Consider the following 23,871-nt stretch of genomic DNA (forward strand, 5'->3'; position numbering starts at 1 on the left):
TAGCAATTGATGTGTCCTAAATAAGGATTTTGCTGTGTGTCTGCTACACTTGAAGTTTGATATATAGAAGTTTAGAACCTACAAGTGACTGGAGTTGTATTGTGTCCCTTGATAAAAATAAATACATTTAAAAAATCTAGATACCCAGGCAGCTGTTCTTTTTTTTTTTACCACGACTCTATTTAAGCATCTTAGAGTGTTGCAAATTAAAAATCCCATGATGTCAGAGACTAAATTGGAAGAATTATTGTAATTTCTGTGAAACATGTGGAGCAGAGCTGTTGCGAAACGATCTGCAGACTCAATTCAATAAACGTTGCCCATGTGAAGCTTTGACGTGTTTGCAAAAAAAAAAAAAAAAAGAAATGAACACAGAGCACAAGCTTTCCTCTTTGTTGAATTTATTGATTTTTTGCTATTACAATAAAATATATCTAAAGAAAAATGTGGTCAATTTCTCTGTTCAGAGAAAAACATTTCAGTTTAAGATGGATTCACAAGAAAAAAGGAGAACAAAGCGAGAACCAAAAACAATACCAAGAGAATCAGTTCCACAACAGTAGCGCTTAGACCTCAACAAAGCAGATATTTTTTTGTGTTGAACGTGTCCTCATATTGTAGTAGATATTCACTTCACAACATAAATATACTGTACAGAGTGATGGCGGCAGTCTCCACTGGAAATCCAAGGTGCATGTGTGTGTGTGTGTGTGTGTTCAGGCAGTCACTGAATTAAGGCAGACGGAATGATTGTCTACAATACCTTGAAATGGCAAACAAGGACTAATCTGACATGGCAACAGTAAGAAATTTGAGCTGCACAATAATACAAACACCACCATGTTTCTTTGTTTTCACTGACTCTGGTGACAGATGGGAGCAGAAAATATTGTCACTGTCGATTTGATTGGAGTGTTTTTAAATATTTTTTTTTTTTATCTTTCCTTTTTTTAACACAACTTAGTTGTGAGACAAAACACAAGTTTAACAGAGTAAGTTCCACAAACAGAGAAGGGTTTTGGGGAAGGGAAGGTCGTGGTTGTTTGTGGATCACAAGTTCAGCCTCACTGTTTACTTATTGTTTAACTTCAGTTTGCAGCTGAGACGCTGAGTTCCAGTGATGGTTCTGGAACTTAAATCCAATCAGTGCAAACCGTGCATTTAATGAGTAATGATCACAGCGATTAAATTTTGCAACTTTCTTTGACTTATTTCCTTGTTTTGAAAAGACCGAAGTTGTGCAAATTTATCGACAATAACTAACCTCCCATCAGCTACCCGGCTGCATCCTCCAAGGCAGAATAAAAATCCCAGATGAAAACTGGATCATCAAATCTGATGAATGCTTTTATCATTCTACAAACAGATTGAACAAATCATAAAACCAATCAGTAAAGTAGTGCAACCGGTCAGATGGCCACAGATTGCTGTATGTGACAGTGAGAAATCAGTGAGCACCAGCTGATGGTAGTCAGGTTAACATGGGGATGTGTTGCTGCTAAGTCTTCTGTCTTACATTTTTTATTCTGTTTGTTTCAATGTGCCAATTCAAAATATTCCTCCAACAACATAGGAAGATTGACAAGATTGGCTAAAAAAAGCTATTACCTTGTCATAAGGTCAGGTTTTATAATATGCCATCTGCTGACAAAAACGGGCTAAATTTGGAAGAACTAGTGGTATACTGGTATTATATTCTTCAGCAGGGAAAGATAAGGTAAGAGTTTTTTGGAAGATGGATGGATCTCGTTAAAAAAACCTGCTGGAGACACAAACCATGATCAAATGAAGCTCAACTTCTCCTCTCAGCAGGAAGCCCAGCTGAGGTCAGAGCCAGAGCTGCAGTGGAATGGCATTGTCATGTGGTAGAATGGCCCAGTCAAAGCCCAGATCTAAATCAACTTGAGGATCTGTGAAACTACAAGTGTAATGTTCACAGAGGTATAGAAACTCTGTAAAAGTAATAGAGCATTTCAGTGTCTATGTGTAAAATCTCATTAAACCTTTAACATTTCTAATGTTTGTAATCTAACAGACACTGTACTTCTTCTGTGAAGTCATCCTTTTCTCTTTATCTCACAATAAGATAAGTAAAGAAGCTCAGGAGAGCAGTGAATGTGGGTAAGGTCAGAGGTCACCCTGAGGCATGGCTGTTTAGTCTTTTTAACGTGTTTCGTTGCTGTAAAGCAAACAGGAAGCCAGATTTAGTCAATGTTCACACAGAAGAGTCCATCTTTGCTTTGGTGTGTTGAAAACTGAGTGTGCATGAAACATCATCATTTCTGAGGTCCAGTTGCTTTCAGAACTCAATTAATAAACTGTGTAAATAAGAAGGAGTCAATATGTGGCCAAACAACCCCCTTCACCCCGACTTGTTTATGTTCTTGACTTGCGCATAGTTTTTATATCTGACCAAACATTAATGTTTTCTTAATTTCCTTCAAATTAGATTTTTTTAGTTAGTGTCCAGTTTCTTCCTCTTTCTGTTTCTCTCTTTTTCACTGTTCTTTGTCTGCATTTTGATGTTTGGTTCAATTGGAATGTTTTCCATTAAGAAAAGTTTTGGATAGATAATGTTTTAAATAAATAGATGAAAACTCAACTCTACAGAACATGATGAGGCTTTTACATCTAGGCTGCCTGTAGAGTTGAAGATATTAAGTGCGTTCCTTCCTGGTCTGACCAGGGTGTCATCTTTTTTTAAAGTATGTTCAAAAATTGGACCCAAACGTCACACAGTCCATCTTCAGTTGTTGTTTGTTTTTGTTTTTTTTGTTTTATTTTATTTTTTCTACTTTGGCAAATATTTAATTTACAGCTTCCAGGCCGGTAAAAAGGGACAAGATTCTATAAAGCTTAAAAACTGCTCACAGGAGTGAGGTGTGTGACATTTAGATTTTTTTTGATTGTCACAATGATCAGCACCTCTCTGAAGTCCTTGATGCTTTATATATTTTTTTTACAACAACAATTATAAAGTCTGTTTTTGCTTAAATAAAATAATCTATGTTCTCCGCATTCCACCCAGAACAAGCTTCTTTATAGGAGACATTGTTGCAGGCATCTGCAATTTCTGAAGGAAGGAAACAAAATGTGTTGTGAAAAGGGCCTGGAAAACAGGCGGCCCTCCAGCCAGATAGCAGAAGAGTTCCCAGCTGAAACTCAGAGGCATCAGGGAGTGGGAACTGACAGGGAACTGCAAAGCCACAAACAGACATCAACTCTGCAGCTCTGTGGAATGTACAATAAGTTTAACGCGTTATTCATCTTTATTCTAACTTCTCTCATAAACCCAATTTCAGATTTTTGTAATAAGAGTAGAAAATCCAGTTTTAAGGTCATGTTAAAGTAGCTGTGCAGGATATGAAGATGGAAACATTCAAAACCTTTAAATGCCAAACATCTGAAACATCTTTTTGTCTTTCAACCTTAGGAAAAGCCCTAAGAAAGATGACCCAGTGTGAAACCTTTTCACCTTTTATTTTTCATTCCCACACACATTTTCACACACAGGCACACGCACACACACGCCGTCTCACACAGAAATGTAACACTTGGTGGTAGAACGTTGGTGTGTGTGTGTATAGTTCACACACACGCTCGCTTAGCGTGCAGCATCTCGATGAGCAGGTTGTTGCAGGTCACCTCTCCGCTCAGGTGCATGAAGCACAGGTAGTCCTCAGCCTGCGTGCTGAGGGAGCGCAGGTCAGGCAGCTGGACCACCAGCTGGCTGAACTTCTCCTGAAACTGAGGGTAGGTGGACAGGATGTACTCCAGCAGAGCCCCGTTTACCTGCTCCTGCACGCCCTCAACGAAGGCCTGGTTCTCCAGCAGCTTTACGTCTGTAGAGACACAGAGGACAAATGGAACTCTCTGGAAGCTCTGAAAGGAAGAAATGAGTAGTACTGTATAGTGCTGTCAATCAATTCAAAAATTTTATTTGATTAATCATACTGAAGCACTCTGATTAATCACTATTAATCACTATGCCTAAATTTGTGAGTTTGAAATATAAATATACACGCAATTTTGCTTACTACAGGAATAGTGCTCCGGGCGTGCCTCTCTTTCTGCTGCACTCCAACAGATTCATTTGCTACATGTAATATTAATGCGTTACAATTTTCAGATTTATTGCCTGCGTTGTTGTGTTAACATTGACAACCAAATCTCATATTCATCAGATTTGTGTAAAATTGATTTGACAGAAAATTTTAAATAAATAGGAACACTTACAATAAGAATAGTTAAAAGAATTTATGGGCATAGATTATGACATCACTTTTATTGGAGTACCAGTAGGAAAAGTAAGAATTTGTGTATTTCCATCAAGCAGGAAAACGGATATAAAACTGTGTCCGTCCACCAAATGTCTTTGTCCCTGCTTGATAACATTGTGGTTGATCTAATTTGTGTGTATTAGTTTGACTTAAAGCCCAGTAAGATAAACCCACCTTCACCAAATCCAATCCAAACAAATATTCTGCTTAAACTGAGACATTGTTACAGTTTGGGCGAGCATGCAGAGCAGGCTGGTGTCCTGCTAACAGTTTAAGCTTTAATCAGGTAAGCATTTTACGTAATAAAAGAATATAATTTCTCAGTGTGTGCCTCTGTCTTTTCGTGTAGCATGTGTGGGAGTGGCAGTGCCTGTGTGTGTGTACGTGTCCTTGTATTTGATACATTGTAAGGACCATTTTCCTGACACATACCGCACTGTGGGGACCGACTGTTTCTTATGGGACCCAAAACCCGGACTAGAGATTAGATTTAGAGAATTAATTATTAGATAGGGTTAGGGTCAGAAATATACTAGTACTGACTAGTATTAGGAAAAATACTGGAATTAGGCATAGATGCAGTTAATAAAATGAATAGAAGTCAGTACAAAGTCTTAATATAGATAGAAATCCAAATGTGTGTGTGTGTGAATGTGTGCAGGGGGTGTGTGTGTGTGTGTGTGAGACAATAGCCTTGCCCTGCTGCTGAATAGCATTCAGCATCAGCTGAGCCCATCTCAGAGAATCCATTCACGCAGTAATTAAATGTTTTGAATCCATGCTCTGAATCATCTTTTCAAACTGCTTAAGGGCAATTAAATTACCCCCAACAAATCTGACTCTGAGGATGAGGGAGAGCAAGAGCGTGAGCAAAGAAGCTGCTGGCAAAGACAGCAAATATTTTCTGTGTATAACGAGTGCTCTCCCTGTTCAAAAGCTCTTTGTTCCCTGTTTTGCCAGCACTGAACAGGAAACACTTCTGGGAATCTGGCGAGCCACATCTATGCTCTCTCCATCTGCACAAGCCACTACATGAATGTCAGTCTTGCTATCAAGTGATACATCCATCCATTACTCTTCTTTTGAATGCCATTAGTGGACAATGGATAAGGTTGCTTTTGTTAATATTTGCTTTTGTCAAGCTTAGAAATTTAATTAAGTGAATTTTTTGTGGGGAGAGAGGCCATGTTGGAAAACACTTAGATTAATAGGAAAACAGATTATCTGCATTTGTGACATTTTTTTATTAAGATGTCAGTGTTGCTATTCAAATGCTCCATCTGTACTGCAATGCCAACCCAAGAACTCGACGAATTTGCATCAGGCATTTTTCTTGAATTCATAATTTTTCCACAGGCCTTTTATAGCAATATACAGAACAAGAAATTTCTCTCTAAGTATGAATACTATATTTCAATAATCAGGATGCATATAACTAATATTATGATGTATCTCTTGCTAAACATGATCTATGCTTCTTCCAGTGATGAGAGGTGATGTAGAGAGTGACTTACTGGGGTTGAACAGAAGGAGGAACTTGAGACAGGCCATCTCCCTACGGTCCACCTGCAGCACCCGCAGCCTTGCTGCAAGCTCCTGACCTCTCTGGACCAGACTGGACAGTGTTGTCTCTCCTTGTGACAAAATTGAGGACATTTCAATCTGCAAGAATATGGAAAAAGGAATTTCTTTGTTATTAGCTCATTTTCTTGTTTTTGTGCACCTGAGCTTTTGTTTGGACTTGACCCTTACAAGTTAAATATGAAGTAGGCCTGTCACAGCAATGGATTTGGCAGTACGACAAATTGTCCCAGTAATTATTGCGATAAACAATAATATTGCTGTTTTTAGACCATTTTCTTGTAATATATTCATAATGGCATTTCAACATATTAGATTTTACTCTCATAAAGTCTAATAAACTGTAATTCAGTAAGGATTATCAAGCTCTGTAAATGGAAGATATTTTAAACATCCAAAATAAAATATAGCAATGAAAAACTATAAACAAAACGGAAATAAAATTTACTTAGAACCAAAATAATGGATAAAATGTATTGTGAAGTCTCTGTAAAGAAAATTGTCTTTCAAAAAATATTCACTGTCAGAATAGAAATTATTCCACTAATTTTAATTTGTCATGCAATTCATTGATTATGATATTTATGGCTTTATTTAAACTGCTATTTAGGAAAACATTAGAAGTTCATGCTGGAACCTTTAATGTTTTCATAGTAAACAAATAATTGTGCTTTTCCATAATTGAAATGAACTTCTGTACCTTTTTGTTTTCTACTGTATATGTTGCATGTAAACAATTTCAACAGTACTAAGATATTTTTTTTTACAGAAATATTTTTAAATGTGCTCATAAAAGATACTCAAGTTATTTTTATATAATTTTCACTGATCAACAAAGCCCACAATGAAAATATGATTGTAATATTTTGGCAATTCAAACTAGAGAATAGTAATTATAGTTAAATTGAATCAGTATTTGCTGTGTGTCACACAGTTGCTCTCAAAGAACCATTAACCTGAATCTGATGAATATATAGTTTGGACAGAAACAGCATTCTTGACCATCACATTGCTTATTAATTCATTATAATTTGACTAGTTGTTAAGAAGTAAGAAAACTGTAAAAAGTATGCTTCAAGCAATATAATTAACAGCTTAATTTATGGATGAATTGATACAAAGTCAGTGGGAAAATAGGCAAAATGTGAGAATCAGGTTGAAAACAAGAGGAGTGAATCTGTAAAACAGGTCATAAGTCAGGTATATTTATGTGTCACACAATTTTAGATGAACTTTTATGTCATTGCTGTTTTTAGATATTCTTCTGAAGACTTTACATTGTGGCTGATGTGGCTGATAAATCTGAGACTAAATTCTCAGACAGTTCTAATTACAGTCCTTTTGTTCAACAACTGGTGGAAAAAGAAGCTGTACAGGGTGAGTATCCCTTTATCATCCCACCACACCACTGGTTAAAACTTCCTTATTTCTAGCCCTAGTATGAACTGTGTTCCTTCTTTCAGGCAGAAGCAATATGCAGCTGCAGATCAGTTGTTTGGTTATTTCACAAAATGTATCAATGTCAAAAATAAATAGATAAAAAATATACTTTCAACTACTTAGGGAATGCATCACTTAGTTAGATACAGCAATGTAACTTCAGCTAATAAGGCCCTAGGTGCTTGTTGTGAATTTGATGTTTTCAGGGTTCCATTTAGACTGTAATTCCCAGTTATTTAACAGGGTTTTATGGCTTTCAGAGGAAATTCGATCATAAGTTTGTAAGTATGATTCCAACTTGTCAATCAGATGACAAAGTGGACTTTGGGCAAAACAAGTTTCCCACCAATACATTGTACTGGTGTTTGAATGGTTCATAATGGTAAAGTGAGTTAATACTCTGTATAACTAGATCAAATTTTTTCTGTCCATGTAGTACCTACACTTAATTTTGCTCAGCAAAATTACAAGTTAGATCCTAAATTATTAGAAACTTTTTAAACAACTTTGAATAATTAATGGATGTTACTATACTGTTTAATAACTATAGTGTCAATTGGAATGTATGTGGGATTGGACTGACATAACTTTTTTGTAAAGTGCCTTGATATGAAATGGTACTAGACAAATAAACTGACCTGAACTGAAATTGAATTAAATACATATCGGAGTATTTCTACCAGTGAAAAAGGTGAGGTGGGACAGATTTCCTACATACTCTATAAAGAGTTTCTCTTTCATCAAGTAAGTTCAGGGACTAACACATTTAAAAATATATTGTCTTCATTAAGCTTTGGGTCTGAAACAAACAAACAACCTAAAGACATTGGTAATGTTTTAGTAAATGTAATTACTTGTTTTTCTGGATGGAGAGCAAATAAATAATGTTAAATAATTTATTAATAATTGGAGGATATGCAGAGGCAGAGTTACAATGGATACATGTGTATAATTACCATTGATCTGCTTTTTATTTATGTTTTCTAAGATTATACTATTGCATAATGAGAAAGCAGCAGAATCTACATGCTAACATACCTAGTTTTGCTTAACTAACAGACCAGCAGCAGAAAAGACCTGAGGTTCAAGTAGCTTTTTCACTGTGATACCTAACAGGAATTTAGTTAAAAGATAAATGAAAATCTCCATTTAAGACAATAATGTTTCACAGTATTATTAGCATGTGCACAATTTTATAATTGCTGCATTAATCTATTTAATTGTCTTTTAATTCTGTCTTTTATTTCTTTACTTAGTTTATTTTTTTTTGTAATTCATCAATTAGTGTACACAGAACAAAAACTACAGACTAAAAACGAGATAATGATCTACAAAAGAAATAACTGAATAAAAGAACAAATAATATCAACAAAAATGAAATAAACAAGCAAACAAACAACAATAAAAACAACATAAAAATTCCTTAGAAACTTTTCTTTTTGATAAATCAAGCCTGTAGTATACTTCTTCTGCTGCTGCTGCAGTGCAGTTGTCACTGAAGTGCTGTTAAAGCTTAGTAAGTGAGGCAGACGGTTTATGTGCTTCTGGGAAGTTGAGCGAGGGAGTGTTACCTCCTGGCCAGTCACCAGCAGGATACTGTCTTCCTTTCCATGTTGAACTTGTCTGAAAATGTGATCCAGGACCAGGAGTTCCGACCAGCAGTTGTGAAGCAGCTTCATTTGATCTCCCACCTTCGGAAAATAGAGCAGAGGGATTAAAAAAAAACATCATAAGAGACTATGGCTTCATTTTAAGCAACTCAGTATGTCCCTCCTTTAAAAGCCATTCTATAAAATCCCATAAAGAATCTTAACTTTATGGTGAAGTTATTTTCCTTTATTTTCTGTCATTACAGGAAACACTTCAACATGCAGCTGTAAAATACTGGGAAAACTTCCACAGAGGCAGGCGATCATAAAGCAGTGAAATAGAGGTGGTACTTGTGTGTGTTGTCCCATGTTGTGTATTTACGAGCACATCTTTGACCTCTTCAACCTGCTAACCCTAACAGTCCCACCTTGAACAGTCACATCTGTTCTGTTCTATTTGGGGGGGATGAGTGTGTGTTCCTAGATTAACCTCACCCCACCGCAGTATTGACAGTAAAGTGAAGGACACGGCAGACAGTAATTCTGCAGCCGCAGCTGCTAATAGGCCCAGACACACATTTGTCTGACACAAGCTGACAGAATTACTGTTCATCTGAATGAACCTATATATCAGCGGCAGTGAAGATGGTCCAATCTTCTGTGCTGCACTCATCTAGGCCGGTGAAGTGGTGGGGGTCTGCATGTGCGGTGATAAAAGGAAGGGGTTAAGGAAGCAAGAGGTCTTGGTGACCTCCTGTGCTTCCTCTCCAAAAGGAGTTGGAGGCAGCAGCCAAAGACATACTTGGAAAAAAAAACCCTCAAACATACAAGAAGCAGGGTTCAGAAGGGTTTCATTTTGTTCCCGACATGAAACGTTATTTTTCTGATTCTCCATGTTTGTTCCATGTTAAACAGGATTCAAATACATATCAAATAGCCTACCAATCAAGTGGCACGATTTACCATTTAGACACAATTTTTTATGAAACACATTTTCTCAGCAAAATATGCCTGATTTATGTCTCTTTAAGAAGCTCCTGCTCTTTCTGACACTGTCATCACCAAGTCCACAGTAAATAAAAGCTCCTTCATTCTGCTGTTTGTAGCTCTTCTTAGGAGCATTGCTTTGAGAAGTGGTTCCTATGAAGAGTTTAGCAAATGCACTCATCATAAGAGTGCTGACTAGCCAGCAGTAATTAGGTTTTTCTAATTGCTGCTGGCTAGTCTGGAGGAGCTAAGTGATGGTGTCATGGGGGAGGGCTACTCTGTGGAAGCTTGGAAGCTGCAGCTCTGAGGAGGATCTGTATAGAAAAGGCAGCACTCGGTGACACCAAGCGTTTAAGCGCCTCTGAACGGTTGCCACCGGAGATTAAAAGCAAGAATCAAAGCAACACTTCAGGTGAGTTTTTGCTGAGGGAATAACATTATAACACAATGTAAAGCTAAAAAAATGCTGACATTACATAATAATACCCTTCAAACTCATTTCTGCCTGAAAAAATAAATTTGACAAATACTAACGTTTGTCAGAATGATCACACGTTTTTTTTTCTTTCTTTTTGGACAGGATATTCCTTTAAGACTTTAAAATGCATTTTGTCTTAAATGTGATTGTGCAGCAGACCACACTTTCTAAAAGAGCTGAAATGAACAGCATGCTCACATAATTCTGCAGAGATGTGGAGGAGGTTGTGTTGATATGCTGCAGCCAGCCACATCATGGCTAAAAAGCTAGCCCTGCAGAGACAGTGAGTGGAGCTGAAAGGGTCACTGAGGTGTACCTACCCTCTGCCCAGGAGGTGTTTCAGGGCTGCAGCAAGAACAGCACTCCAAATACCACCAAAGACTCCTCACACACTCCCCATCAACTTTTTGAAGTACTGCCAACAGTACTGTATAATCAAAAGCAGAATCAACTCAGTGATACACAGCTTTCAGCTTTCAGCCTTCAACTGTTAAAATGCTCAACTGCGGTTCGCACCACGAGGCTTAACATTATTGCTCTTGTTTCAAACTCTGTTTGGAGTTTGGGGGGGTTCAATTCTAAATTCTAAATAAGTTTAAAGAATCATGTTATATCTAAAAAAACACTTGCATTTTGCACAAATATACACAATACATATATATATTTATATCTGCAGTCTGTTGCTTGTTCTCAACGAGGCCTTTTTTTGAAGGATAATTTTGTTTACAGAGACTTCATAATTAATTTTATTTGTTTATTCTGGATATTTAAAATGTCTTCCAGTTCCAATATTGAAGGATCATTATAATTTAAAGTTTATTTATCTTTGAGAATGTGATCTTGCATTATTATGCCATTACAATTACATTACTTGGAGGGAATCTCAAAATAACAAGATTATCTTTATCGCAATAACGTCTGGGATAATTTATCATCCAGCAAAATGTTGCTATAGTGATGGGCCCAGGTACCTATTCTCTTTAATCCCTCATCATGCCTCTGTTGATGTGGCTGTAAGGGTGAGTGCAATGCTGCAAGAGAGTTATGATGTTTCATCACATATTGAGTTATGCAAATAAAATCTATGTCTGATAGTAAAAATGGGTTGTGTTATTAAAGCGTAAGTAAATAAAGCTAAGTCTTGTAACCTGTGTAATAAACAACCGACCTTATCTCCTCAGACATCATTCTGGTGGAGCAGGTGATCCTAAGGCCAGTCAGTAAGGACAGACAAACAGCACCACTGAGGAACTGCAGCAAAAAGTAGTTTCCATTTTGCAAACTATTTAACAATGTAGGCAAGCACGAAGTAAAGCTGCAGTGAGAGCTCACATTCCCCCGTTATCATCTGCATGGAATGTAATTATCCAGCCCAGGGAAAAAGTCATTTCAACAGGCTCTTCTTGGTAAAATACACACAGCTTTATTCTCACAGCTTTGACCATCAACTGTGCATAAAAGCAGCCTGGCTCTCAACAGACACGACTTACAAGGGTTTAAAAGAAGATTCAGAGTAAGCAAAACTTTTACTTATTTTTTAATCTACAAAACATTTCTAAATTTAAAGATAATACACAAACAAGGAAAGTGTGGCTATCACTGAAAAAAAAAAAAAGATTATGGGTCCTAAGTGGTTAATATATCTGCAGTGAGGAATAGTATTTCATTGGAAGGTTCCAGTTCCATCTAACCTCAGATCATTAAACAACTAAATCTATCAATTTAACCTTAACTTTTTAATTTGTCACCTGTGCATAATTATAGATTCTCCTGCTCTTAGTAATATCCTTTATTGTCCATGGCAGAACATACACAGGATCTAATCTCTTGAGTCAAAGTCACACTGAGCACAAGAAGGTATCATTAGTATAATTATTATAATAGTATTTTATCATATACCAGATAAAGACGACTGCGACTGATTTAGCAGCATCAGAATCTTTCTTGCAGAGATAATCACTGCAGATACACTGCAAAGACAACAATGGAGCACAAATCAGCCAACAGCAGACAACTCAGGCCTTAGATTAGAGAGACTCATACTTTTCCCCACCACCTTATAAAGCATTATGTCAAAACTCTGCATCGTGCTTCAGTAGCTTGGCACAGGAAACGTCAAATTATAGTACAGTAAATACACAGGAGAGTACATTTGATAAAACATTATACTGATTTCTGCTTAGCCACTGTGTTTCTTTCCCTGATTTTTAGCATGCAGGAAGATATCCCTTCAACACATTCACAACAAAGATACCTTGTGCAACAACTATCAGAAGGTGCAACAACTTTCAGCCCCAACACAATGTGAACTTTGTTTCTGAGACAAGGAACACACAAAAGTTGCAACTAAACACTATAATCCCTGTGAGAGTACTGAGAGAATCACACTTCCATCAACGTTTTACTCCATTCTGGACATCAGGATGAATAATTCATTATTTTATGTATGTATTTATTACCAGGTGACGTCATTCAGTTTATGTTGAGAAACTGAATGATGACAGTTTCAAATATGTCGCTGCCAGCATCAATAAAATACCTAGCTGATTTGTATGGTATAGTTGCCATAGAAACTAGATGTGGTTTATTCTGAAAGAGTGAAATAGAGATGAAAAAAGAAGCAAAATTAAATAATTTTGCACACTGCTTTCCCCTCAAGAGTTCAAATCCTGTTTGTTCACATGTTCAGAAAAAACAGATACATTTATTTAAAAAAACACACAAGCAATAAATCAACTAACAGTTAAGAGTAATAATCATGAGCACTCCCAATATTAGATGAAGAAAACGCTGCAGTTTGCTGACAGACTGCTCACAGAATATTTTTGTTGTCCACATGTGGAAAACATCCCAGATCTGTAGCTGATGACCAAAACATGATGTATCACGCGGACACCCGAATGTACGGGAGCTGACGTTCACAGTATGCATATCTCCATGTCATTACCTGTTTTTCTGTTTGTTGTTTCAGGTATTTTACCAATACACACTGTCACAATATTTAAATGCATTTTTTTTATGCTTGTTTGATTTGTTAGATGCTTGTATTTTAAAGACAATCTTTGTAATCTCCACATATGAGTAGACAGGGATCCAAGTGATCCATGTGTCCTGAATCAAATAAGGGTTTTGACTAATGACTGCAGTGATCTGACTCCAAAGTAAACAAAAGAAGCAACATTTCAAAGTCAAAAAAAAAAAACAACACGCTTTAAAATTTACAAAAAACTGATTGCTATCATAGTGATTTTCATTCTTCAGACTGATTATGTCTGTCAAGGTTTATAATACTGTCTGTAGCGTGAGCAATGGAGTTCCAGCATGTTGAACATGAAGGCATCATTTAACATCACTAATTAAAGTGAACATGTACACTGTGTTTTATGCAGAAAAGAGTCACAACATTTTCTCTCCAAGACAGGACCTGGGCAACTGCTGTGTGTGGGTTGGGTATGCGTGTGTGAGTGTGTGTGTGTGTACTGGTGCAGGCACGCCAGCTGTTGCTGCTAAGAACTGCTTGGAAGACGATACGACAATATGGGAACCCGGTGAGACTAATCAGGAGAATGGGCAGAACCTGGATGAGGGACTAAACCAAGGAGCTAATAGAAAGTGATCAATTAAAAAGGCAATACTCTACATTTTTGTGCCAATCGCACAAATTACAATTAAAAAGATAAATTTGCTTAATGGAAAGACAGCAGTTTAGAAAAAATTCAAACTTTCCGCTAAAACGTTTTCTCACTGGGATAAGGTGGTTTTTCAGTTGTATCAAAATTTCTGTATTTTTCAAAACTGCAAAAACACTTTTTTTCGCATTACACAAGTTGTGATCAACGACCAGATGCTACTACATGAAGAAAAGATAAAGATGACAGGAAGAGGTTGGAGGATGATGGTACGGCATGTTTTTAATGACTCATCACGTGAACAAATTTATTCACATGTAATTTTAATGGTGTTTCTCATTTAATGGAAACGCTACAATTGCTAAATTGTGTTTTTTCAACATTAGCAGAATATTGACAACTCTGAGTATATTTGTGATGGAAACACAGCAGTTATGTTGCTGAAGGCCCAGCTACACAAATGAAGACAGTTGGAAGGTCCATGATTATTTCCGGTGACAACAACAATAGTCTGGAAAGGAGACAGTCAAGCAGAGTGACTAAGAAATGCTTGGAAGACGATACGACATTATGGGAACCCGGTGAGACTAATCAGGAGAATGGACAGAACCTGGATGAGGGACTAAACTAAAGAGCTAATAGAAAGTGATCAATTAAAAAGGCAATACTCTGCATCTTTAGAACCCTTTATCAAGTCCAAGAACTCCAAAGTACCTTACTAGATTCATTCACATATTCACACATAGTGGGACAAATTCCTAGCTCCTGAGCAACTGCCAACTCATCATAATAAACCAAAAATTATGATTTTTGGTTTTTGCACAAACAAAATTATCTAAATGAATATTAATACCAAATTAACACAATAACGAATTTATGCACAGGTATGGAACAACATTCATGACAATATGCAACTCAAAGACAAACCAAATACACAAAGACCCTCAGATCATGACTTCTCTGTCCATGTTAAACTTGACTGAAAAGACTTCTCCTTTGGTTTACACCATAACAATTTAAACTGAACTTATTTTTTTTTAGGTTTAGCTTACCTCCTCACCAGAGTTGGGTTTAATCAGAAGATCAATCTTAAAAAGTTTTTGAAATGTCTGAAATTACTTGATCTGAAGGAATTGCCCTTTAGTCAAAATTTGAGACTAATTTTGCTCGTTAAAGAATGAAGAGGAACTAAATGTCAGCTAATTTAGTAATTGAATGTATACAGACTCTAAAACATGCCATTTACTGAAAGAGCAACACTGACAGAGCAGATTATAAGCCAACTCTGCATAATAATTATATATATATATATATATATATATACATTTTGCATTTACTATTTAAAAAAATTCTTTATCTATAGATACATTTTATCTGAGCTCATTAAGTTGTTGTAGCTGAAAATGCTTCAAATTCTGCAAATTAAATTTCCCATTAAGCACCTTTTCTGATCCAGTTATTAATAAAAACATAAAAGATCAGATCAGCTCCACACTATATTGATGCTAAGTCGAGCAAAATGGGTAAAGTTTTTTAAATGTTGATGCTAGAAGGATTTTAATAGCAGCAGATGCATTCTTTGCTACAAATGATCAAGAGTTCACTACAGGAATATTTTTACTGTTACACTTCAGGCACTGTAAAGTTTATTTTCCTAATTTAAAAAGAAACTCAAACATTTGTTTGTTTGTTGTTGTTTTTTTCATTTTCCTATAAAATTCTAATATTATAAGTGGTTGAATGAAATATTCACAGAATGTGCCAGTTTATTTTTTATCTAATTTAATGACTAATCATCAGAATAATCAATATAATACTTGATTGCTAAAAACTGCAGCCCTAGATTTGTGTCTTTTCTACATGAGGATAATTCTCCTTTCTTGTCCCTGCTCTGGTGGTCTTGCCGAATCTGTCAAATATCTAATCAAATCCATTAAGTTGATTAGTGGTGGCTGTTTTGTCAGATAATATCTTGCTTGCACACTCATTACACAACCGCCAACATTAAAGATGAACTATTAATTTAAAGACAGTCAGCTAATTTAGATTTAACTGGAATTTCTGACTTTTGTGTTTATTTGTCCAAGGACAGCACAAAATTCACTCCTGACAGAGATCTCTAATTATGGCACTAATGCTTATGAAGGGCTTCCCCTGCTAGATAGTGATATTTAGAATTTCAGGGAATGTTTTACAGTACATTTCTTTGACAACAGCGTCAGTATTAAATATGGATAAAAAGAAAATGCTGTTGCTACACTCACAGCTGCATAATTGTGGCAATTTTGTCTGAAATACAAAACAGTTGCCAGAGACAGACGTCTTCTGAATTCTTATTTTTTAGATGAAGTGCAAATTATTATTATTATTATTATTATTATTATTATTATTATTATTATTATTATTATTATTATTATTGTTGTTGTTGTTGTTGTTGTTGTTGTTGTTGTTGTTGTTGTTGTTGTTGTTGTTGTTGTTGTTGTTGTTGTTGTTGTTGTTTTACTTACCAAAAATAAATTTATGGGAAGTAAAACACATTATTTTGCATCAAACTTTACATTATAATGCCTATTGTGGTTGCAAATAACTTTAAATAAAGTAATATGTAAACTTTGCATTTCTCGTGCTTATTAATGATTATTGTGAGTCATACCAAAAATAATTAAAAAGTGATTATTTTGACACTGAATACAACCAAATATTTACATTCAATGTCTCGGCAGGGACAACTCCTATCCCTTCACTTTTTGGTGTTTTCCTTTAAAATCTTGAATTTTGATGAGCTGGGAAGCCATCCCTCCCTTAACCACAGAAACATTTGGGAAAATTAGAAAAAGCAGGGCTGGTGGATGAGGGATAAGGAAGAAAACAGAAATTAGACATGGGATCTCCTCTTTAGGAGAAATAAAAACTCAAATTTTTATTTGAAGAGAATCTACAATCACGGAGGGAGTTTCTTAAATTAATCATTTTTCTTCTTAAATATTAGAGTTCCTCAATGACCTAAATTTTATTTTTCTGTTTCTGAAATATATACTAATCAACCGGCTCTTCAACATTTAGTTCAATGCATCTAGAAGTAGATAATAATTTGTTTCAAGCAAGCACCCTCCATTGAAAGGAAAACGCAACATAATTTTCAGGTAGCAGAAGAGAAGAATTTTCCTTTAAATTTTGTTAATTTATATAGTTCCAATTCCTGGGTCTTGTCTGCATTGCTGCTGCATCAACAATGCACTTTACAACTGAAACAAAGATCCAATTTACTGTATATTCAGAAGAGCATATAGAATCAATCAAATCATGCAGCAAATGTGCTCTGAGTGAACGTGAGAGGAGTCCACTTGTTGATGAGATAGTACAGAGCTTCACCAAGTCACATCAAGGCCTATCCGTAACTCGACCATTTACTTAGCTGAGGAGATCTAACCAGAGCAATAAGTGCTGTTTGTCTACACCGGAAAGATCACATCATGACTCACACAAGGTAAACTGATAGGTGTCACATTTCAATTAGACAGTCATGAATGTAGAAACGACAGATCTGGAAATTCATCTGCTTTAAGGGACGTAAGAGCTGTGATAAACTGTGGACACCACTTCACTCACCATCCTTACCAGGATGAAAGTATTCCAACATTTTCCAACAACACAAGCTATTCGCTCCTCATAGTTGGTGCAATTTGTCTTTAAGGATTTAAATGGCAAACGCAATGCTGACTAGTCTGAGCATAGAGCAAACATTTCAGTGATCAGGGTTATAGTGGACAGTGTTGTTATTTTTCTGCATCCTTATGATTGGCACTAAATACCAATTATGTTTTTTGTGTTCACTAACTATATTTTTTTTAACCAATTATCAAAATGTAATTTTGTAAAGTTAGAGCACGTCTTCCTCACCACAAAACCCTTCACATCACTACCAACTCTCACTCAATTTCATTTCTTTTTAGAAAAGCCAATCTAATGTGACCGTGATGTTCTCAGAGATTTAATGGAATTAAATTGTAATATTGAAAAAGTTAATTGAAATTTTACAAAAATGTCAATTAAATTTTAATTTTAAATTTTTATGTCATCTGCTGAGTAGAAATAAGTACGGTATTGATGTGTCCTTTTTAATTATGCATTGCCAAATGTTTGTTCATATTAACTGTTATTGGGAGGCTTTTTCAAAGGTTGTGTAGGATGTGATTTGATGAATGCTCCAAATCACTCCATTAAGGAATGGTAAATGGTCCATTAAGGAAAAACTATGGATTTTAAAATCCTAAATTACATAAAATGTACAAAACACAAAAATAATCAAACAGCATAATAGCACACAAAATTACAAAGTACCTTCCAATGTAAGACACAGTACCACTGCGGTAACCACCACTTCTTGCCACCAAACACACATTTGAAGAAGGTAACAGAATAAAAAAGATAACATCAAACTGAACTGGACCAAAGACTTTTTTGAAAATCAGCCAGATTTGTATTGCGACATCTTTCTGAATTTGCAAAGGTCAACCTTATACAGTCTTCTCTGTTTTAGGTGAGCGCAAGCATGCTTGTGAAATGCTAAAGACTCACCCTCAGCTCCTTGAAGAAGATGCAGCTCCGAGCCCATTCCACGATGGAGAAGAGGGTCTGATCCGCCATGCGGCACATCAGGCTGAAGGTGCTGGGCTTGTCAATCCGGCCCCTGCTGCTCTGCTCCTGCTGCAGGTGAGCCACAATCTTGTTCTGCACCACCAACTCGTCTGGATCGCAGCGGAGCAGCTCCAGCACCAGCGGTGGCAGGCTGGGCGGCTGAGGAGAGGCTGAGGGGTAGACCTCAGGGTAGGGGTATCCTGTGATGGACTCAGGGGAGCTGGTGTAGTCTGGGCACTCAGCTTTAATTGCCCTGTTGGGGAATGCTGTGTACTGGTATTGGGGAGTCAGGGGCACATGGGACTGCATGGCCATGCCCAGTGATGTAGGTCCATAGAGGTTGGCCTCGTAGTCTGTAGAGGTGATGGAGCTCGGGGTGGACGGCAGAAGACTTTTAGAGATGGTGGGCAGAGCATGTAGGGGGCCAGTAAAGCTGTAGTCAGTCTGCAGAGGAGAGGCTGGTGGGGGGGCCGAGGTCTCCAGCTTGAACCCGTTGGATCGTATCAAAGCCTTTTTCTGCTGCTTCAAGGCCCTGTCTCTCTTGTACATGGGGCCAAACTTGTTCCTCCCCCCACGCATGCGATCTGCACGTACAGCTATCACACAAGACACAAGAGGTCAAAATGGAGTTCCAGGTAAAGCCATTTTTCTGACACACAGTTTTTTGCAAAAGTAGAGCTTTTAAAGCTCAGCTGGAACCAACAAAAACAAGCTGACTGAAAGCTCTTGTTTCAGCTACATCTAGAGTTATTCTCATGGAGTAAATGACAGACATGATGGTCTTCCTCACTTCCCTTTTAGGGATAAGAAGAATCCCCTTAGAGTCTGTGAGCAGCTCTACTCCTTCTTCCCTGGGGAGTCTCCAGAGTTTTATCAGTAAGTAAAAGAATGTGTGGCTTTTTTTTCTGCTACGGAAGCAGGTGCTTTCCTTTGGACTGCTGTCTGGGAATTAATCTCATCCAACGTGTGTGTGTGTGTGTGCATGCGTGTGCGTGTGTAGGAGTGTGTATGAGTGTGTAGGATATAACTAAAGCCACCAGGCAACAAGAAGGAAATAATTTAGGTCACAAAACCACATAGCTAAAATTAATATAAAATATCACAAACTAGACAACGGAATTACATTACTGGACTTATTCTTGTAAGTCCATTACTGGACTGTATTACTAGAGTAATACAGTTACTGCTGTAACTGTATTAACTGTAACTGTACTGCTGTACTGCTGTAATTATTAGTTACTCTAGTAACTAATAATAAATAGTCAGAATAGAAACATAATTTTCTTTTCTTATTTTTCTTTTTTAAATGTATTATTATTATTATTATTATTATTATTATTATTATTATTATTATTATTATTATTATTATTATTATTATTATTGAGGGCAGTAAATATGGACATACCTTCAAGGCGCATCCCGACGTTGAGGCATTTTTGGAAGCGGCAGAACGGACACCTCTTCCGCTGGGTCTTGTCTATTTTACACTCCTGGTTTTCCGCACATGTGTACCTCTTGCTGTTCTGCACCGTCCGCTTGAAGAAGCCCTGAACACAGACGGAACATGAGAATGGGAAGAAGACGGCAGAAGAAACGAAGCGCTGGGCCCGAACAGCATGTCAACTGCGGTCACAAAATAGCTCAAGATATTAAGGGCTCCAGCCGTTTTTTTTTTTTTTTTGTTTGTTTTTTTTTCGTTTACTTTAAAGCAAAATTGGTTAATTAATAAACAAGACGAAGAAGCAGTTTAAAGAAAATTTATTTAGAATTTGTAGGAGACCGAGGGGGGTGGTGTCATGTATCATTATATTAGTCGAGTCTGAACGACCATTTAAAGCCCGGCTCAGTGCGGACCGGGCCGCGGCTGACAATGGGAGCTGTAGAGCTGTCCTACCTTGCAGCTTTCGCAGGTGAGCAGACCGTAGTGGTATCCGGACACTTTGTCTCCGCACACAGGACACAGCTCTTCCAGGTCATCATCGTATGTGTATTCCATCACCTTCAAAGTCACGCCTGGATTACCGCAAGCACAAATACAAAGAAAATCATAATTGACCAAATTGAAATTAATATCGCATAGGCTATATATATATATATATATATATATATATATATATATATATATATATATATATATATATATATATATATATATATATATATATATATATATATATATATACAATAAGATAGATATATTACATTTTAATTATTTGTCGAATTAATTGGACCTAATCATGGCTTACTGTTGCGTTATTTTTAATTTACAATAACTTTTTTTTTTAAACCTAATTCAACGATTTAGGTTGGCTTTCAAAATTCGGCTTAGAATTTTAATACACGTAAAAAAATATATATACCACTTAATTCATAACTTAAATTGGTTGCAATATTTGTTTCGTTAAGTCGGACTTCATGCACACCTACTGTGCTTTTAAAGGTTATGCAATTACAGCACTTTTTTCTATTTATTTCATTTTTAAGAAAGACTAATCTATTTTCTATTACTAATAAAATTTTATTTAATACAAGCAGATAGGAAACATTGTCATTTCGATGGAAATTTTTCGACCCTATGGATGCAAATCCTAAGCAGTTTTTTAATAATATAACCTGCAGATTGTGCTTTGTTGTTAAACTGATTTCTAGTTATTATAACGGTTGTATAAATTTTCAAGAAACATATAGTTTATCACTGGGGCTAAATTAAGACGTTACATTTTAAAAAGCATTAATTCTTTTCACGTAATTTAACATAGCGGCTCAAACAAGACACCTGTTTTCCCCCACAAGTTTCCGCCTGTTAGCGTCTCAGATTTAGCCAGGCTGTGTCTCCCGCTCGGTGTCCGGGCCAGAGCAGCGGGAACAGCCGTGTGTTAATGGTACCGCGGCCGAGGTATCGGTCGTTCAGATGTGACCACCCTCCAGCACACCAAAGACAATATGAGAAAATAAAAATAAAGTAAAAAAAAAATAAAAATAAAAAGGCCAAGCTAAGCCAGTTAAGTGAAATAAATTGCAGCGGAAATGGGACTAACTAAGAGGAGCTGAGCAGGCGGAAAAACAGTCCATACCGGAGAGCGGAGAGCACGCGCTCTACAGGGCGGACAAGAGGAACTTCAAAGAGGGATTCTGCTTGGCTTCAGTGGTACGGTTTGAGAAATGATTAAGACAAACCAGTAAATTTCCTCTCATCATTATCATCATTATTATTATTATTACTATTATTGTTGTTGTTGTTATTGGTAGTAGTAATATTAATTATAAAATGAGGCTCAGAGTTTTATAAGCAACATTCATAAGTGTTTTTTGTAATTATTTAATTCTCTATCCAAACATAACTATTAATATGTATTTTACTATTTCCCTTCTTTACTCTATGTCTAGTGCATATAAGTTTTGTCATGTGCATTTTTGATTATTAATTTACTCTTTTCATGCTATTCCAGAATATGATAAATGATCATTTCCGTCATTATAATGTATCATGTTGCTACAATGTCTATCTATCTATCTATCTATCTATCTATCTATCTATCTATCTATCTATCTATCTATCTATCTATCTATCTATCTATCTATCTATCTATCTATCTATCTATCTATCTATCTATCTATCTATCTATCTATCTATCTATCTATCTATCTATCTATCTATCTATCTATCTATCTATCTTATTGTGTAGCTATTTTTATTTTAGAAACATTTTTATTTTAGAAACATTTTTCATAATTGTTTTAACAAATATATTCTACCCAGTCAGATTCTTGATTCTGAAAATTCCAATACTTCGTTTATTTCATTTTTGAATTATTTTCCACTTTGTGTTTGAAAAGGTTTGATATAATATTTAAAAACTATATGAGCAATTTTAATTAAAGAATTGGAGACTGTGCTCCTATATTAGCCTATCAGGCTGATGTACTGAGTTCTTGACTGGGACGGTAACCGAACAGGAACACACTCCATCAGGGTGATGGCAGCCGGTATAGAACATGCAGAGCAGGAACTGGTCTTACCGTGAGCCTTGTCTCCCAGCATCTGAGCTACAGACAGCCGCCAGTCACAGAAGATTGTCTAATTAAACCACAGACTGAATGTACTGTGTGCTGCTGCAGCCTCGCATAGGCTGTTTAGGGAGGGAAAAAACAAAGATAACTCCAGGTGGACTCTGTCTAAACCTTTCTGCTTTCGGAGCCGGTGTGTCCAACTGTAGTCTGTAGGTGCGCCGATGATCATTAACGAACACAGAGTGAAACTCCTTGGCTCTGATCGCTCTTTACTGCCCTTCCCTTATGGCCAAAGTTAAGTTCCTTTACTGCCATTGGCTAACGCGGTGTCACGTGACGGATGCTCGTTGCCTCCTGAGGGAAAAATGCCTGGACAGGAGGAGCGGAGCGGCGCAGACGGAGGAGTCACTCTCTCCATGCACACGTTAGGCTGTTGTCAGGCAGGCTTTTAACTGAGGACATTAGCAGGCAAATTACATGGTTACAGTGTGGATGGATAATAATGGATAATAATAATAATAATAATAATAATAATAATAATAATAATAATAATAATAATAATAATAATAATAATAATAATAATAATAATAATAGAGACAGTATAGGCCCATTCAGGTCAATGTGTGTGTGTGTGTGTGTGTGTTTTTTTTTAACTAGTCATTAAAACAATGGCGGCCTTCTGTTTGTTTCTATATTTATCTGCACTGTAGATCACTACATGTAGATGCAGCAGATTAATAATATTTGACTCTGACCGGACATTTTGCTTGGTAAGCGCGACTGATAGTTAAAGTGCCTATTGTTAGCTGAAGCAGGATGCAGCGTCAGGCCGCTGAGGGTCACTGCATGGAAACATGAACAAAGCAGCTTAGTCCTCAGCTCTTCAGATACCGTGGTGTTGAGCGGAGGTGGAGGAGTGGGGGCCAAACGGCGGACTAAATTTAAAGAATGTTTTTCTGCGTGATCTCTGGAAGATTAAGATTTCTTTGCAGTCTTTCTTTCGATGTTCCTTTAATTGTTCATTAAACAATTATTATATATAACAATATATTATTATTATTATTATTATTATTATTATTATTATTATTATTATTATTATTATTATTATTATTATTATTATTATTAGCTTTAGCAGGCCTTAAAGATCTCTGTTCAACAAGACCAAAAATCTCAGTTGTCTGACTTGCTAATCCCTAGAATAGTATCTTATTCCAATATTCCAATAAGACATGACATTT

General features: G+C 36.5%; 1 protein-coding gene across 2 annotated transcripts; it reads right to left on the reverse strand.

Moving 5' to 3' along the window:
• Window positions 1-1,983: 1,983 nt before the first annotated feature.
• LOC122827722 (nuclear receptor subfamily 5 group A member 2-like) lies at window positions 1,984-22,897 on the reverse strand. 2 transcript variants are annotated; one of them, XM_044110639.1, is made up of 7 exons: window positions 22,643-22,897; window positions 20,517-20,635; window positions 20,028-20,169; window positions 18,563-19,218; window positions 8,873-8,992; window positions 5,795-5,942; window positions 1,984-3,842 (listed from the first exon to the last, which is right to left on the reverse strand). In XM_044110639.1, exons 1-7 carry the CDS (start codon window positions 22,662-22,664, stop codon window positions 3,589-3,591), a joined length of 1,461 nt encoding a protein of 486 aa, XP_043966574.1. In that variant the 5' UTR covers window positions 22,665-22,897; the 3' UTR covers window positions 1,984-3,588. The 2 variants fall into 2 exon arrangements, with proteins under 2 accessions (XP_043966574.1, XP_043966575.1); XM_044110640.1 differs by having other exon boundaries at window positions 3,709-3,842; window positions 5,795-5,914; window positions 22,643-22,868.
• Window positions 22,898-23,871: the final 974 nt, after the last annotated feature.

This window comes from Gambusia affinis, linkage group LG03, assembly GCF_019740435.1.
Source record: "Gambusia affinis linkage group LG03, SWU_Gaff_1.0, whole genome shotgun sequence".
In the NCBI taxonomy this organism is placed as follows: Eukaryota; Metazoa; Chordata; class Actinopteri; order Cyprinodontiformes; family Poeciliidae; genus Gambusia; species Gambusia affinis.